The 18,401-nt window shown below is 33.5% G+C and overlaps 1 protein-coding gene across 1 annotated transcript in view; it reads right to left on the reverse strand.

The window, feature by feature from the left end:
- Positions 1-6,915: 6,915 nt before the first annotated feature.
- LOC148946905 (transforming growth factor-beta-induced protein ig-h3-like) overlaps positions 6,916-18,401 on the reverse strand; it is an 87,002-nt gene continuing 75,516 nt past the window's right edge. Inside the window, exons 11-15 of the mRNA XM_089096725.1 lie at positions 17,293-17,621; positions 12,652-12,840; positions 10,568-10,727; positions 9,470-9,651; positions 6,916-7,117 (exon numbers count right to left, since the gene is read on the reverse strand). Of these exons, the coding sequence (XP_088952851.1) occupies positions 7,019-7,117; positions 9,470-9,651; positions 10,568-10,727; positions 12,652-12,840; positions 17,293-17,621 (959 nt within the window). The 3' untranslated portion in view covers positions 6,916-7,018. The remainder of the gene's footprint in view (positions 7,118-9,469; positions 9,652-10,567; positions 10,728-12,651; positions 12,841-17,292; positions 17,622-18,401) is intronic.

The following is an 18,401-nucleotide window of genomic DNA, read 5'->3' on the forward strand; positions in this document are numbered from 1 at the left end:
TGAATTGTTGAGGGGGCAATACTTTAATTTAGTTTCTTTGCCATTGATCAAACGACGCATTTCTGCCCCATGTAGAATTTTTCCTTAACAAAAAAGAAAAAAAAAAGAAAAGAAAAAACAAGTTCCTTCCAAATGGTTGCAAAATACAATGTGTTCTTAAAATTATCCTTATTTTCATACCTGCATTTGCATCGAGAAGTTGACGGTAGGATAGACAGGGAGATATTGAATGGGATGAGATGTTTGGAAGATGAACAACCTTGCATGACTGCTTCAAAGATGGTGCAACAAACTTAAATTTCATAAAAAAAATTGTGGTGCAAGGGCTAGGGGAAAAGGGGTGTTGGAGTGCCACGGGTCAACGTTGCGCTGCCAATAAGATAGATTAAAATTTCTTCTGTTTCAAACAAGGTACAACAGGTCTACTTCCCTGCTAAGAAATGGTAGGTCAGATGGGGAGCAGGGTGGGGCCACAGGCAAATTTTACTACCTCCAGCTTTTTTTTTTAAGAATCAGGGCACAGCTCGTTCTGCTAAAAAAAAAATGTGTTCTTAAGGTCACCTTTACTCTCATTGAAAACAAAATTAAATATAAAAATGGCTAAAACTTTTACACATAAATTTGAAAAAAACAAAAGAAAAATTATAAAAATACAAATAAATGTCCAAATGTTTGGACTGCACATCTAGAAGTCTTTATTAATAGGAGAAAAGGAGAGACTAGAATAAACGAATTATCACAAGCTAGAAATAATATAAGATATGAAAAAACTCAACACAATAACTCAAACACAATATATTGCACTTGTTTTTTTTTTTTTTTTTTTTTTTTAATAACTCGGATATGATAATCTTTGGCGATACATTCGGTACTGGAGAATGGAGATACAAGGCAACCAAACTGTGGTATTAAATTTCGTATATCAATGATATTCTGTATTTAATTTCTGTTCATTTTAAGTTTGAGTTCTTTATTCGTTTAAATTTCTGCATGTTTTAGATTTCATCTATTTATTTATAGCAGTAATGTTTTCGTGTTGGATTTAATAATTCACCAAGTATTAATTAGTTTTTAATTTCCTTTCATTTTAGCCTTCATTTATTTGTTTATAGTAATTTGAATTGGCTGGCAAACTGTCATATTGTTTTGTGTGTGTACATAGTTTCTTCTGATATAAGGGTTATAACATGTAGATTATGATAAATCTTTCTTATAACAATTTCAATATTATAATTAACACTCCAGCATTACCTATAGAAAAGGCAAATAAGCCACAGAATACCAAAAAATATGTAGATTTTAAATCTATATGAATAAAAATGTCCATCCCCGCCTTGTTTCATGTGCAAATCTACAGCTGATTGAACGTTTAGCCAAAATAACGGAAAATTCACTGCATATAATATGCAATTCAGGGTATATATTTGCACATTAGGAGGCGGAGGTTTATTTCCAACTCAAATAAATACTATATTTGGACTCAGAATGAAATGCTGATTCTAAAAAGATGTCTAATTCTTAGCAATTTCATTAGTGAGTTAACCAGAAAATTTACGATTACCGGACCTCCCCCTCCCCCGTCACCAATTGAGTAAGCAGAGAAATATGAGGGTTTTTTCTTTTCCCAAAAGTAAACTGAATACCAAATAATAAATTTAAAGCAAGTACAAAATTGTGATATAATAGAAAAAGAAAATTAACTTACATTCAGAATTGTCCCAGCTTTCAGATTCTAATTATCTCTGCTAGTTTCTTATTCCTATATTCCTTTAAACTTTTTTCGATAAAATTCCTTCAGTTTTTAAGTTCTATAATTGACAGTAACATCTTGAAATAGGCTGTATGCACAAAACCATCAAAACCAATCCCTTTTTTAGTCTCCTTGAGACAGACGAAAAACGAGTTATTTAACACCCTCTAAGACAGCTGGTTTTTTGTTTTGTTTCAAGAAGTTTCTAGTTTTTGTATAAAAAGAATTTAAACAATATTTGAGTTTTGACCTCATCGTGATCTAGATGGGAAAATGACGGCTAGAATGGTGTTTATTTTTGCTTTCTTTCGATGGAGAATAAAGATATGCAAGGCTACTACCGAGACCCTACTTTTAGAAATATTTTAAGTGTGTTTACAAAATAAAAAAAAAACAAGAAAAATTAAGAATTTAAATCAATACCCTCAAGAACATAAATCTTCACTATTCAATTGTATCCCAATCTTCATCTTACAGTGAAGTAAAAAGATAAATGAGCATCCAGAAATTTTACATGGACAATTGATACAGGGAACAAACGCATTAAAGCTTGGAATTTATGATAGCAATGTCCTGCTCTCTTTACTCATGGCTGTGTAACATGAAACACCATTGTGTCGCTAGGAAGGTGACTCCAAAGATTTGACAATAATTGTCATAAATCTATTTTTGATGTAAGTTACTACTACTACTTACACCTTACTGCAGCATCAAGTCTCCTGTGGCCAATACAGCTACGCACGCTCCTCCTCCATCCCAATCTATTCAAAGTTCCCTCTTTACACCCTCCCAGGAAGTTTCATTTCCCAAAAATATTTTCTTACGACATCCTGCAACCCCTATATAAGTTAAACGGACAAAATCAGCGACGAAATATATAGCACATTAAATCAATTTCCGATCCTTGATGTCATTAAAAAAAAAAAAAACAAGTTTTTTAAACTGAAAGTAGGGAGCGACATTAAAACGAACAGAAATTATTCTGTACATGAAAGGGACTGTCCCCTCCTCAATGCCTCGCTCTTTACGCTAAAGTTTTTATTATTTTAAAAAATACAGTTGTTAGAAAGAGTAAAACTTTAGCGTAAAGAGCGAGGCGTTAAGGAGGGGACTGCCCCTTTCATATACGGAATAATTTCTGTTTGTTTTAAGTTTTAATGTCGCTCCTTACTCTCAGTTAAAAAACTAATTTTTTTTATTTAATTTCTGATCGTTTTTTAGTTAATGCAGCTTTGATTTTGGCTCACCGTCATTGAATAAGTAAACAAAATTTGTATAAAAATTTTACTTTTCTTTTGCTAAATGGCTGTCTCTAAATTTGGTTTTGACGTAATTTACAAATTAACTTACGTAACGAACTTCTATATTCGTATATTTTTCTTCTGGCAAAAAAAAAATACAAAGTTGAAGATATTTGAAGATATGAGCTCGAAACCTAAGTAATAGGGTTTTTTGATACGCTGAATCTGACGGTGTGATTTTCTTAAAATTCTTTCACTTGTAGGGGATGTTTCCCCCCTCTTGAAAAAATCAGGCAAATTTTCTCAGGCTCGTAGCCTTTGATGAGTAATACTAAACTTACTAAAATTTATATATTTAGAATCAGCATTATAAGCCCATTCTTTTGATATATTTATTGACATCAAAATTCCGTTTTTTAAAGTTTCGATTACTATTGAGCCGTATCGCTTGTTTTTTTATTACGTATATGGATATAAGGGGGTTCTCCCCTTAGTCAATATCTCGCTCTTTACGTTAAAAAAATGTTAATCAACAAACCCTTGAATCACAAAGGCCGTTTAAATAGAATAGATAGCTCTTTTGAAAGCACTAAAAAAAAAACTGTAGCGTAAAGAGCGAGGTATTGACTTGGGGGAGAACCCCCTCATATACGTAATAATTTCTGTTCGTTTTAAGTTCTAATGTTTCTTTTTACTTTCAGTTGAGAAAACTTGTTTTTTTTTAAATTTAGTTTCTGATCGTTTTTTAAATCATGCTTGGAAATCCGGCGCCCCCTTCATAGCAAGGTCCCTTACCCCATGAAAACTTCCTTCATGGACAGATCCTCTCGTATAACCCCCCCTCCCACATACCTGAAAAAAATCCCCCTGAAAATGTCGGTATGCTTCCCAATAACCAATGCTATCTGTTAACATTGGGTAAAGTTCATAGCTTTCAGCCATCCCCCTGGGGGCTTTGAGGGATTAAGTCATCCTAAAAGACATAGTTATAATATTTTCGACCATGCTGAACAAAATGGCTATCTCAAAATTTTGGTCGGGTGACTGAGAAAAAAATGAGCGTGGGAGGGGGCCTAGTTGCCTTCCATTTTTTTGGTCACTTAGAAAATGCACTACAGCTTTTAATTTCTGCCCCAATGAGCCCTCTCACGATGTTCTAGGACCAATGGGTCGAAACGATCACCCCTGAAAAAAAAAAAAAAACACGCAGCCATGATATACCTCATGGCAAAAAATGCAAAATTCCGATTTTTTGCAGATATGAGCTTGAAACCTCTACAGTAGGGTTCTCTGATATGCTGAATATGATGGTGTGATTTTCATTAAGGTTCTATAACTTTTAGGGGGTCTTTCCCCCTTTTTTCTAAAATCAGCCAGAATTTTCTCAGGCGCGTAACTTTTGATGGGTATGATTAAACTCGATGAAACTTGTATATTTGAAATCAGCATTAAAATTTGATTCTTTTGATGTATCTATTGGTATCAAAATTCTGTTTTTTAAAGTTTCGGTTACCATTGAGCCGGGTCGCTCCTTACTTACAGTTCGTTACCACAAACTGTTTGATTAGAAAGAGACAATGAATATACTGCGGGCATATGGTGTATGTTGACGACTGAAGGCTGGTACATTACGCATGGTGCTGGACACTTCCTGGTCTCTGGAAGTCAGGAAGACCCAAATAACTATTGGCAGGCGGTTAGACAGGGATAAAAAGTTAGCGAGGGCTTCTATGAAGGAGCTTCAATCAAAAGCCCAGGACAAGCTGTTGTGAAGAACCACTGTTGCTGGCTTAAGCACTTTTTTATACAACCCTAAAAAGGCTTATACCACCTTTGCCTCTCACTCAGTCTATCTGACTGAGTTTCTTCAATTAGCCATGGCTTGATGGCAACTTGATTTTAATTCAAAGACTCGAAGCTTAAAAACAAAGCCCAAGTAAGTAATCAGTGTTGAGAAGGAATTTAAGTACTCGAAGCATTATTTAATCACAGAATCAAAGTGCTTGGGAAATACTTGAGCACAGCCTTCGTGAATATTTATTACTTAATTCTTTGTAGAACGATTGGGTGCTTCAACCACTCAAGCTCTTATGAATAATCTGGTTTTTTTTCAAATATTACTTAAAATTTATTTATTTGATCATACTTTTTTTTTAAAAAAGAGCTTGAAAAAAAAAAAAAACAGAATCAGGGAGACGGCAAAAACATAGCATGAAATATGTCCTTACGAACATCAGGTGACTTGAAACTTATAACAGGTGATCTTGTGTGAATCAATTAATGTTCTCATTTTCTGGTAAAATAGATCTGTGGGGTTGCCTTAGTCATACTGGTACCTCGTAGCAAAATACGATATCGAGAAAATCAGGGTCTAAGTTAGAGCTTGTGACAGAAAAGATAACAGGTTATTTCTAGAATACTATCATTTTCGTTTGTCTTTGAATGAAATTTGATGATACAGAAAAATTACAATGCCAAAAAGCAAGCAAATGCAGCTAATGTAGCAAAACAGCTTATATTGACTAAGTTATTTTTGCAAGGAGACACCAGCATAACATTTCAAAAAATAATTTTGTGTTCAAAAAAGAGGAAGAGTTTTTTTCCCACACAGAGAACTCAAGGAGGTGACCTTATGTATTAGCTCCTCTGTAATTATGAGATGTCCTTTACAATTTCCTTTTTTTCCGATGTAATTCGCCGGAGATCACCGGTAACGGAGATCGTCCATGCCCCAACAGAGATTCTAGCGTACTAGCCTGACAGTTCTAAAGGATGATATTTTTCTTTTAGAAAACTCCAAATTTAACAAATAGTTTCTGAAAATTACAAAATAAAAAGCTTCTTAGATAATGATATCTTTTTATAGTAAATACACAAACGATTAAAAAATAACGTGGTATATCATTTAAACGAACAAAAAAGAATTAAACTTCGACTAATTATTTCAGGAGAAGCTATAGCAAAATCGTCTCCTATATGTTTCAAAATATCCAGTTTTGTTTATTTTCTTCAAGTTTTTACATTTATTGGAATTACAAAAAAAAAACTTTCAAGTACCCATTTAATACAGCTCATGTACTCGTGTACTATTCGAAACACGTGTATCCAGAATATAAATACTTGAAAGTATTTAATATTTAGTACTTATTGCTGCTAAACTGAAAGCAATTATTTAGCCTAAGTTAATTTATAGGTTAACTACAGGTTAACTAGACCTAGCCTAGGTTAACTACAACTATTTTGCCAAGTTTCCACCTATGAAAAGACATATTTGTTGATTTCAAATTCCTATGATAGCTAACTTCAAGCCAGTACAGATCCAATTTTCATAAATTTGCCAAGCTGTATCATCCCAATTCTTAAAGGAAATTTTCAAGAAAATCATCATTTTGTATTCACTTACTAATGCTCAAGACTAGCTTACTTCTAAAGCTACTTAAGCCAGAGAAAACAATACTAGAGCATTGATAAGGACTATGATACACAAGATTTAAGCAACTGCACTTTTGAAAGCGATAAATATCGCTACTTGAATTGAAAATTCCGAACGTTGGGTCCAAATAGTAACGGTAACTTATAAGAGTGGGAACTGGCGCTAGTGTCGACAAAAAAGCTATCAACACAATCTAGCGTTTGACAACGCTAGGCATTTTTCCAGTTTAATAATGAAATAATTAATTTAATTGGTAAAACTAGGGTAATAATAAGTCTCTGATCTCAGTTCTTGACAGAAGAACGATTGGAAAGCTTGAAAAATGTCAAGTGTCGCCGGAAGCCGAAAAGCGTTGATAGTTTTTTTTTTTGTTGACGCTAGCACCAGTTCTCACTCTTATAAATCAACCATATTCTTTGGTATGGTCTTTAGCGCCATATAGTGGTCTTTAAGATAACCACTGGTTTAAGTAATAAGTTGACATAAACGAAACAGCGATATTAGGATTTATTTAAGGAAAAGGAACACAGCAATATGTAATAAATAGCATGAAAAATCGATAAAATGCAAACATTATATACTACGCTATTGATTTTATCCAAAAAGAACAACTTCAAGTCCTGGCAGACCAACACGTCGATTCATTCCGAAAAGCGGAAGAGGGCCAATACGAGTTGCTTGTGGCATGAGCACCTAAGACAGAAAATTTTCAAGTTACTTTTTATTTTCAGGTGCTAGCACAAATTAAGCTTAACTCCACTTCAAGGCCGTACCCAGGATTTCCTTAGGAGGGGATTTTACTAAAAAAAAAATTTTCGAGGCGGGGTTTTACACAAAAAAAAAACCCTCAAAAAACTCATACAAAATTTGTTTATATTCATTTTTGTTATGTTTTTACGAGTCAGACTAACATTTCGGGGTGGAGTGGGGGAGGGGGGTTCAAACGCCCTATTAATTTCAGTGCTTCGAGTCATTTCCATCTTGAGTTCAGATCAAAAAGTTTGTAATATCCAAAGTAAAAAATATAAATAAATGTTTGAAAAAAAACTAATCGCACGAGTTTCCTTGGTAATACAACCTTCAAAATCTGTGTCAAATAAACGCATTATTCAAGGAAGTACCGCAAAATGAAACAACATCAAATTTAAACAACTCTTTCCTTTCATTAATCTTGGAAGGGAATCTTTTGGACCACCTGACATGGATCTGGTCGCACTCGCTAATGGTACATTACTGCTTTGTGCTAGCAATGCTGAATATTCACTTTTTTGCTGGCCAAGCCATCTTTCACAGTCACTTACATAAATAAGCCCGATGTCTTATTTTACAAACAAACATGGCTATATTTAAGTCCATCCCCCAGGAGAAAGAGGGGATGAGTTAGTTTTTCGGGGAAGGGGGTCAAAAGCAAAAAATTATCGTTTTAAGGTAATGTAAATCTTTTCTAACAGAACATAGATGCAGAAAATTTACAACCTTAGTCAACAGAGAGCTGAGTTCGATGTGTCAGCTTAATACATAAGTAACTTGGAGAGCATCACTAAGCAACACAATTATCTTCAGACAAACAGAAAAAAAATCGAGAAAATAAGCGGTAAAGGAAAAAAAAGAGCAGAGACCATTCCACCATGATTATAGCTAAATTCAAAGTAAACCTAGATGTATCATTCATACGTCCCCAAAACCAGATAAGGAATGGTGTTCAAAACGAATTTTTCTATTGATAAACAATTGTTGGCCTTACGAATGCAGAACAGTACCACTGTCCTTAACATAAGCGCTGTATATTAGTATACCTGGGGGTGTTTAGCATCATTATGAAGATATTGTGTCTAATAAAAAATAGTTTATATCGTTAGTAATTTTATAAGACTTCTGAGATTTTCCTTTTAAGCACAAGAAGCGTATTTGAAGAGACGACAGCTTTAAGTACTAAGCATCAACTTTATTACTTAATGCTTATTTAAAAAAAAGGTGTGGTTTAATGACCCTGTATGGTAAAGGCGAGGCAATTGTGCATTGGCTTTGGCTGAAAGGCTTCAATCGATTCCCCAGATCGCCAATTTTACTCCAATTACTTCTAAATGAACATGTACGGAATTTTATACTTTTTGACAAAGGAACTCTTTCTTATTGTACCTTTATTAAGTTTTATGTGTTTTTGAAACTTTTTCGTATTCATTCTAATTTTCCTCATTGAACTTTATCTGTTTGCTTATGATAGCAATTTCCAGACAAAGATGTTTTCTTATTTATTGTTATAAAAACCACTCAAAGTAAGTCTTATTTGGTTGATAATGTGGAAGTGAGGGATAGCTTTTACATTCAAAATTAATAGACCCTGAAGCTTATAATGTGAAAATAAAAAAAATACGGACAAGACTTTAACATCAACCATGGCAGTATACTCACCACCAAAATTTTTTACAGGAAATTCTGGAGTTTCATTGCATTTTTTCATAGTGACGCGAAAGCTCTGAAACACCTCCATAGATGGAGAAAATTTGATTACTTCTTATAATAATGACTTCAGGTAGCGATAGATAGAAATTACTTTGGTTTAGGGGTTTGTCCGAATTAAAGTAACACATATAATTTCTTCTTTATTTCCACGTAAAATTTTACAAGGTCTTATTCATCTATTATTTTAAAACATGTACCTGGATCAGAGCCGTTCCTAGGGTTGGTGGTGTCCTGGGGCAAAATTAATTGCAACGCCCCCTCCCGACTCAAATATGAGCAAAAAAGCCGAATCAAAGCAAAAACTCTGATCAAAGCGGGCAACCCCCAGCCGTCCCCTCCCAGCCACGGCACTCAGGGCAGCTGCTCCTGCTGCCAACCCCTGCTCCTTTGAGAGACTCTGACCAAGCTTTTGTTCATAGTTCATTTGTCTCATCAGAAAAGACACACAAAGCTCCGAAAACTTGTTTCAACTGTCTGAGAGACAATAAATTTTGATCTTGAAATGTTCAGCTACAAAACAAATAGTGAGCCTTTTTCACCACAAAAAAATAACACTCTCACTGCGAAAGAAATGATACTTACTTTGTTAATTCCATGAACAATGCCATTTTCTGCCATTTTATCACAATTTATAAATTTTGCGCCACCTACATATCTTGTTCCATCGATACCACTATTGAGACTAATGGAGCTGCCATTTAATGTTCTCTTTCTAATTGGCAAGCCAAAACCAGTCACCTCTATGCTGGAGCAACACACGCTTTCTGTAAAACGAAAAACGGAAAAATAGTTTTAGCTATAAAGGATAAGAGCCTGTTACATTACAATAATGACTGATAAAACGGAAAAGACTTGGAGGGCAGTTTGATACCATTGAAATTCCGAATTCTATAGGACTTAATACATTTTGGTACCTTACAGTAATTCTGCTCGTAGCGTATGTCTTCTCTGACTATCTCTGAAACAAGTCGTTAAATCATTTATTTACTATGCTTATAAAGGTAGTGGAAACGCCAAAGAGATAACCTATCTCCCTTGGGCTTGGGCACTTTTGAATAGACTACAAATTTCCAGTCACTGCTTAAGGCCAACCCAGATACACCTGAATAAGGCTAATGACTTTTGTCTTCTAAAAAATTGGAATTTAATAAATGTTACCAAACTTCACGAAATCTCAATCCAAATCATTTTGCGATCTTTTTTATTTCAAAAATATTTACCCTAATAATAATAATGATAAATCAATAACTATTGAAATAAATAAATTTGAAACATAAAAGTCTGTATGTCTACACAAATTTCTGAAAACACCCCAATCACCAATCCCACTTTCACTGGGGGATTGGAAACCCAGGTTAAACACTAAAATTAATAATAAAAAAATAAAGATGAAAAAAATAAACAAATGAGAGAATAAGACACATAAAATGACAGAGGAAAGAGAAGGAAGGGGAAAATATTCGAGAGCTTTGAAGGAAGCTAATCGAATATACCGAGACTAAGCTGGATTGCGGAACTCGTGAAAAATGTCAGGACCGAAATTAGTCAAAGTAGACATCACACAATCTTTACTTCAAGAACTTCACCACTTGCATTGATTGCATCTATGACTCATTAATTACGAGAATTATCTTTCTTTTTCAGAATAGAAATCAAATGTAACAGTAAGTGCTTACTAACCTGGAAGGATATGATTTTTAAGAACTGGTAAGGCTTTTTCAGGTTCTTTCATCATTTCCGAAAGAGTTTCTTCAGGAAGCTGATAGAAAGCTTGATTTTGAGGCGCAAATACAGTGAAACTCTCTTCCTTATCCTTCAAAGTTTCGGTGAGGTTGGTCAACTAGGGGGAAAAATAGATTATTTAGATTATATGGAAAATATTTTCAACCTGACACAATGTTTGAAGAAAAAAGCATCTAAAGAAGTTTTAGTGCAAAAACTATTTATAACTTGCGTGTCGACTTATAGAATCATAGAAGTTTTCCACTAACAAACCGGATTCTTAAAGAGAGATTGATAGTTATCAGTGGAACTAAGAAGTTTATAAAATTGGACTGTCGAATCGTGACCTGTGGAACAACAAAGTTTATACACTCAAGTCACGACTGAGCAAATTAACAATCCAAATCTACGATCTTCTTTTCGTGCGTAGTTGTCCAATTTACAATCTAGATTATGAACTTGAAATCCCGATTGTCAGTGGAACCGAATTTTCAAATCTTGGTTATCAGCGGAATGGCAAATTTACAATCCAGATTGCGATTTTACATTTCGATTTATCAGTGGAAAAGGCCTTATATCGTACTACGCAAACCCAAATGGCGTATCGAACATCTTTCTGAAAATAAGTCAAAGTGAGAAAGATTCCTCCGGTTCCATAGACATACGTACCGCATAGAAGGCCAGAGAAACTGGTAATGAAAAAAATTCTCAGTATATCCACGAAAGGCTAACTTAATTTCAAGAAGTCAAGGGTGGGGGATGATCGAACTGGAAAGATGTTGGGGGATACAAATCCGTGACCCAGACTTTTAGGTCTCCAATGAGAGATTGAAAATTCTTGCATGAGTGGTCGCAACAGGGTGCGATACATCCACTCTTTAGTAGGTGTGTACTTAATGTACTCAAGATTTTTAAATCGATATTATAATGTTTCCTTCAAGTTTGTTTGCATTGTTATTTTTCATGTTTAATATTCTTTTGTATATGGTTCTTTTGTATGTCTTTTCTTTTTCTTTCTTTTTTGTTAGTCCGCTTTATTATTATGTTCCTGGGTAAAAAAATATATATTATTTCCATTATAGCCTTGATCAGGAATCGTTCGGGAACCAATTTCAATGACAGTAAAACACCATCTATGAAATATATACTTCTTTGTTTAAGTTTTAAGATACTCATACTGCAATATTAACAATATTTGACAATTATGGGAATCTAAAGAAAATAGAACTGTGCAATATAAACTACATAAGAATGGAAAAAAGACAGACAGAAATGTTTGTTTCATCGACACTGGAATATGAATGCATTTAAGTGACGACCAATCATTGATGATATTGTGAGATACAAAAACCGGAAAAAAAATTTAGGGCTGCATAGGATAGAAATAAAGAAATTATTGAGTAATAATAGAACAAGAAAAGACATTGAAGCATAAAAGATGTAAGCAACTAGCTGAGTATTTTTTTTTTGTATTTTCACATAAGTTTCCCCACAGTTGCCACGGATCCAGCGTCCCTAAGGAACAATACATTTTTGCTCCCTTCCGTGTGAATTCTTATTACCATAAATTGAAATATGTGCCGCAAAACAAATCAATTAGATGCATTTGGAGCGCAACCTTAGTAAAGAGTATAAATACAGTTCGTGGCAGACAATGAAAATTTCAATTTAAAGATGTCATCTGCATGAAACTAATTTTTACTACAACCAACCTAATTCAAAGAACTTCCAGCGAAACATGTCTAATTATTTGTAAAAGTAATTAACTTAATTTTGATTAGGCTTAAAATAGGATATAGTAATGAAGCAGTAGTTAATTTTCTCTTAAACTTACCCATATCATTTTTTTTTACAACCAAAATTAATATCTGCTGCAACAATTCTTTATAAAATAAACTTGTAAATGAAAAAAAATTTAAACTGTCAGTAAAAAAACAAAAATTGTCTTTTTGTTTAATAGCAAATAATAGCCTTTTTTTATGCTAACAATGCATTTATGAACTATATAAAGGTGATGAGCGAGAAAAAAGAAGCTATACTACCTCCAAAAGCTGCTTGAAAACGGAGTATGAATTGTCAGTCATAATAACTTCCCAGACGGTGTCAACAGATTTAGGCAACACTGAGCTGACTCGATGAATTACACCGCCACACACAGGAATGTCATACGTTTCAAGGCCCACACATTGAACAGTGGCACGTTTTGTACTACCCAGTATATTCAAGAATGACTGAAAAAAATAATCATTTTTATTTCCAGCCACTTCTGAATCGTTTAGTTTAAATATATTTTGAGCACCCAACTTTTGAAATCAAGTTAGAATTTATGCTTGATTTATTTCGAAGCAAAATGTTTGATTTGAAGTTTAAAAGGAGACTAGGTTGCCCAGGCAACGTGGAATATTGCAGCAAACCTCTGTCGGATTTGAAGTGTTGCAGGAGCAACACTTGGGTCAAGAATCGTAAGAAAAGATAAAAAAAAAAAAAAAAAAATTATATTCACTTTGTAGCCAATTGAACCTTAAATGTAGATATGTCACGTACCGTTAAATTCATCGGAAACCAAATATTGGCTTAGCCGTCAGCTGAATCTCAAATGCATATATGTTACGTACCTTTGAATGTATTGGAAACAAATAAAATTTGGAGAAATTGGCACACGTTTCTGACTCCTTGTTTTAGCGTTGTTTTTCTGCTATCGATTACTCTCCGTAAAAATCACAGAAGAAATAGACGAGAAAATAAAAAAAATATTTTATTGACTTCGCAGCTAGTTGAACTTACCATTTCGTACCAACCGCTCATCACAGAAAATGACAGTGCTATAGTCAAGAATTATATATATATATATATATATAAATATAAATATATATATATATATATATATATATATATATATATATATATATATATATATATATATATATAAATATATATATATATATATATATATATATATATATATATATATATATATATATATATATATATATATATATATATATATATATATATATTTATATAAATATATATATATATTTATATAAATATATATATATATATATATATTATATAAATATATATATATATATATATATATATATATATATATATATATATATATATATATATATATATATATATATATATATATATACTATCTTTATAAGTGAGCAATAATTGTGTATGTCTTTATACCCGAGCAATAATTTGAATGTTTTAATTCAAACATGAAAAATACCAGTGAACGCAACCAGTGAACGCAGCCAGTTTTATAATGTAAGTAAGAAGGCCCAAAAAACGGAAATTTGCAATTATTACAAAACATGATTCTTTGGACCCACCTGAACTATCAAACGTGATAGAACCGAAAGAACGACCCGAACATATTAAATTTACAATGGGTGAAAATCAGCAACCTGAACCATCAAATGAGAAAAGACCAATACGGGCAGTTAAAGCAAAGGGCATTTCTAAATTGTTTGAAGTAATCAAAATCCAAAATAAAGAAGAAAGACAAATGCAGTTAAAAGATAAGAGACAGCAAGCATCAAAACGTGCCAAAACTGAAATGATAGTTATGATGATTGGGTTTGGGATTTTGACATGGATAAGTTCATCAATGCTTACCATGCCTTGTTTTAAAAACAAAGTTTCGGTGATATGATTTATAATGACAAAAGACAAGCCAGGGCAAAAGTTGACATTCAATATTCTATAAAAGCTCCAAGCAATGAAATAGCAATAAACATAGACATCAAAGTTTATAAGGCCGTTATCCAAGAACCTAATACTAGATCAGCCTGTGTTAAAAAAAACAAAGGTTTTGCGTTATGTTTTTCTTAATGACAAATGACAAGCCAAGGCAAAAGTTAAAGGTCCAATAAGAAAAACCTAATTTTACAAAGCCGCAAATTCTAATTTAAGGTCATTTAAAATGTTTAAGGGATTGTTTGATGAAAATGAAGCACTGATAAATATCATTAGATTGTCCTCTAGGACAATTCAACAACCTAGACCATAAAACGTGACGAGACCAATCTGAGTAGCTAAAGTAAAGCGTATTAAAAATGTCTAAAGTAATGATAAACTATAATGAATAACAAGTATCTACAGTCAGAATACTTCCGTCAGCAATAGTTATAAGGAGTGAAAAACAAAAGTAAAGAACAAATGAATATACGGTTGGAAGATAAGCGACAGCAAGAATTAAAACTACTCAAAACATGGGTGAAGAACAAAGAAACATGCGGCTAAAAGATATGCCACAGCGAGAACAAGGAAATATGCGGTTACGAGATAAGCGGCAGTGAGAATTACAAGCAGTCGCGAGAAAGCGAGTATCAGAACGTGTCAAAATGGAGTGAAAACAAGAAGTGTGCTGTTAGAAGATAAAATCCTTCAACGTTCTATGTGTTCCCTGGGGAGTCCTCCATTTTCCATAGGGAAGAGTAGTAAACAAAGCTGACTCACTTGGACGTTGTTACTTACAACGTGAATCAACATGTACAAGCCTACCACATGCCGAGTGCCGGGGCCTGGCTTTGAAATCGGCTACAATTTTTTTCCTAACTGGCAGATTGACATTTCTGGCCACGAACACAATCTAAAAAGTCACAGCTTTAAGTAAAAATTTGTATTTCTTCCCAAGATGGTTGTATCGAGCCTATGGTGACGCCATGACATCAAGAAGAGGTTCACATTGTCTGTTGTTACAAGATAAGTGACAATGAGAATTAATATATACAAGCCTGTCGCATAGCCATGCCGGGGCACACCCTCCAAGTCAGCTAAATAATTTTTTTTCTTCTTAAAATTGGCAAATTGACATTTCTGGCCACAAGAACAATCTAAACAGGTTACAATTTTATGAAAGAATTTGTGTTTTCCCCGGGTGGCTGTATCCAACCTGTGGTGAACCGTCATGACATCAAGAAAAGGCTCAAATTCCATGCGGTTAGAAGACAAGTGACAATGTGAGTATGTATAATTTTGAAACTTCGTTGTGATGCATTTTATTTATAATCGCCGTATCTTAGCCTAAAATCCATATCAGGAACCAATAATAGGTACACCAACTAGGAAAAGCTGCAAGCCCTATATCGACAAAGATGACCACGGTCCAACAATCGATCAATAGTGGACATTAAACTAATATTTTCGTATCCTCAAATGCATCGGAAGTAAATAATGGGTACACCAACTAACAAAAGATGGAAACACCTAATCACAAAGGTGACCAAGGCATACAAACCAATTGTTACTTACAAGCCCACAACACGGAATTTTTCAATTCCTTAAGAATTTTAAATGGTGTACCACATGAACGAATTTTCGCAGATAAAACTGATGGTATCCACTTGGATCAGCTCATCAAGAACTGCTGGTCAGTATTGAAAACAAAATCCATCTGCATTAGTTCAAAAGTTTATTGTCTAGCCGTGGGTCAACTTTTTAGCATCACAACTTAGACAAGAGCAAAGGAAAAGCTCCAATTACTTTGTCGATGGAGCCAGGTAACCGTCGCACATATTAAGCTTTTTTCAATTTTCTTCCGACTTCTTTTTGAAACTGGCGCCTGCCTGCTTGCCTACTAGAACGGAGCTTTCCAGTCGAAAGCAGAAATATGGATCAATGGAAAAAAGCTTAGCTCTCCGACTTAGACCACAATAACCCACTTGAACTCGCGCACTGTAGGTTCTGGGTCAATTACTAGCGGACAACATCCTTTTTGGCTTTATGCAAGAATGTTTCGCATCTTTCAAAAATGAAATCTAGCCTGAGATGCACACTTTCCGTAAAAATTGCGGAGCTTAGACCCTTACCCCTTTCTAGTAATAAGCTGAAATTGGCGGACTAGAAAAAAAGGATAAAGCAAATGTGTTGCTGCCGCAACACAATCCAAAAGCGCTATAAGCCCAGACACATCTCAGCGTTTTTATTGGTAAATGTTTCCTGTGAAAATTATTCTACGGCGGATGAAAAAGTTGGGCTAAAATTATACTTATAAAATATACTGAAAAAAAAATGTAAAAAATTACCAAATTTAACTGTTAATATTCATACTCGTCTATTTTATCAATAAATAAGAATGATTCAGGGTACAAGTTCTCTCATATTCCTTATACATTTCCTAATACATATTTTATCCACATCACTTATTATCGCACCAATATTAGCTGGAGAGGCATGCACTGTGATTGAGCAGAGCGAAATCTTTACAGTTTTTTTTTTGAAGATCTATTCAAATTAAGTCCGTGACACAAGTTAAATACTGACAAGAATCTTGTTACAGCAGGTGGACGTCTAACGTTTTTGTTAATTTTATGATAAATTAAATCTTTGCAATTAGGATAATTTCAAGACTATACTCTTTCACAGTAAAAATGAAATACTACTTTTGTACATAAAAAATATGGCACTTTGCTAATTATATAATGTTAATTACACACAAACAGTCTTCATGAATCATTTTAGCAAATATATATATATATATATATATATATATATATATATATATATATATATATATATATATATATATATATATATATAAACCATAATGCAAATGACAAAAAATAATGACAATATTAAAGTAAAAATAATAATAATTAAGTTTCACCCGCTATTACTATTTTATCAGTGTAAGAAGTTTTTTTTTAATTATTCAAGCTAGGTCTTACCTCAAACTGATTGATCTGGGTCCTTAGCCCAAGTCCTTCAATGGTAGACAGCACGTCCCCGTTTCTCAATGCTGTTGCCTTCAGTTGGGGTTGTGCAATGTGATTGTAAATGATACTAAGCAGGTTTTCAGTACTTTTGGGATCTTCAGTATGCTCTTCAAGGAACTTCTTAATTGCAAGATTGTCTGGTACGAAAAGGGTGAAGTTTGTTAACTTTTCCAACGTGCTGCGGAGATTTAAACTTTTTCCATCTTGATCAACAGCTTGGTCCAGAAGATCTAAAAACTCCGTCATATTTCTTTCTTCCAATACTTGGATAACACTTTTTGCTAAATAAAATAAGATGAATAGCGGTGAGATAAATATACGTTGAATTTGATACATTTACTGACTTTAAACTGAATTTATTGAAATAGACGACCACTGATTTGCAAATCTACATTAAAACCGGACGCCTTATAATATTTAGCTTCTAAATGTCAATACACTTTTAAATACACTTTAAACGTAGATGTTCGTGGTTATAAGTATCTGACTTGCTTAAATAATGAGAAGCAAGAAATAATGATGCAAATTTGATTCTGTACCTGCTCTTATCAAAAATGTGGAGAAAAAAGACTTTATTCAGCTAAGTCAGGATAACTAAAAAGGTATTTTATGACATATGTCTTTGCAGAAAGAGGAAAAATAAAAGATACATTTTGGGTTTATTTACTGTTGCTAAGGACGTGTTGTTCGTACAAGGAGGTTTTTTTTAGCCATCCAAGATTCAAGAAAAACCTAAAACTATCAACTATAATTTATATAGATGTTATTTCACTTAAGTCTTAAAAAATCTGTTGACAGAAACTTAAAAAAAACCTATTTTTGCAATCTACTGAAATCTGAACATGTCGGATACGCCTTTTCGTTTAGAACAAGGCACTATTTTAAAATAAATACGGGGAACCTTCTATTATATATCAAGAACAAAAACAACGAGCCAATCAGAATTAATTTAAATTTGAAAATTCAGGTTTTTTGGCGATGAAAATCGAAGTCAAAACCAACAACTAAATTATTGGTAATGGAATAAAAGGAAGTAAGGGAAGAAAGAAAGACAGAGAATG

The sequence above is a fragment of the Artemia sp. Qi Xiang Cuo genome, chromosome 11 (assembly GCF_049724085.1).
Source record: "Artemia sp. Qi Xiang Cuo chromosome 11, ASM4972408v1, whole genome shotgun sequence".
NCBI lineage: Eukaryota > Metazoa > Arthropoda > Branchiopoda > Anostraca > Artemiidae > Artemia > Artemia sp. Qi Xiang Cuo.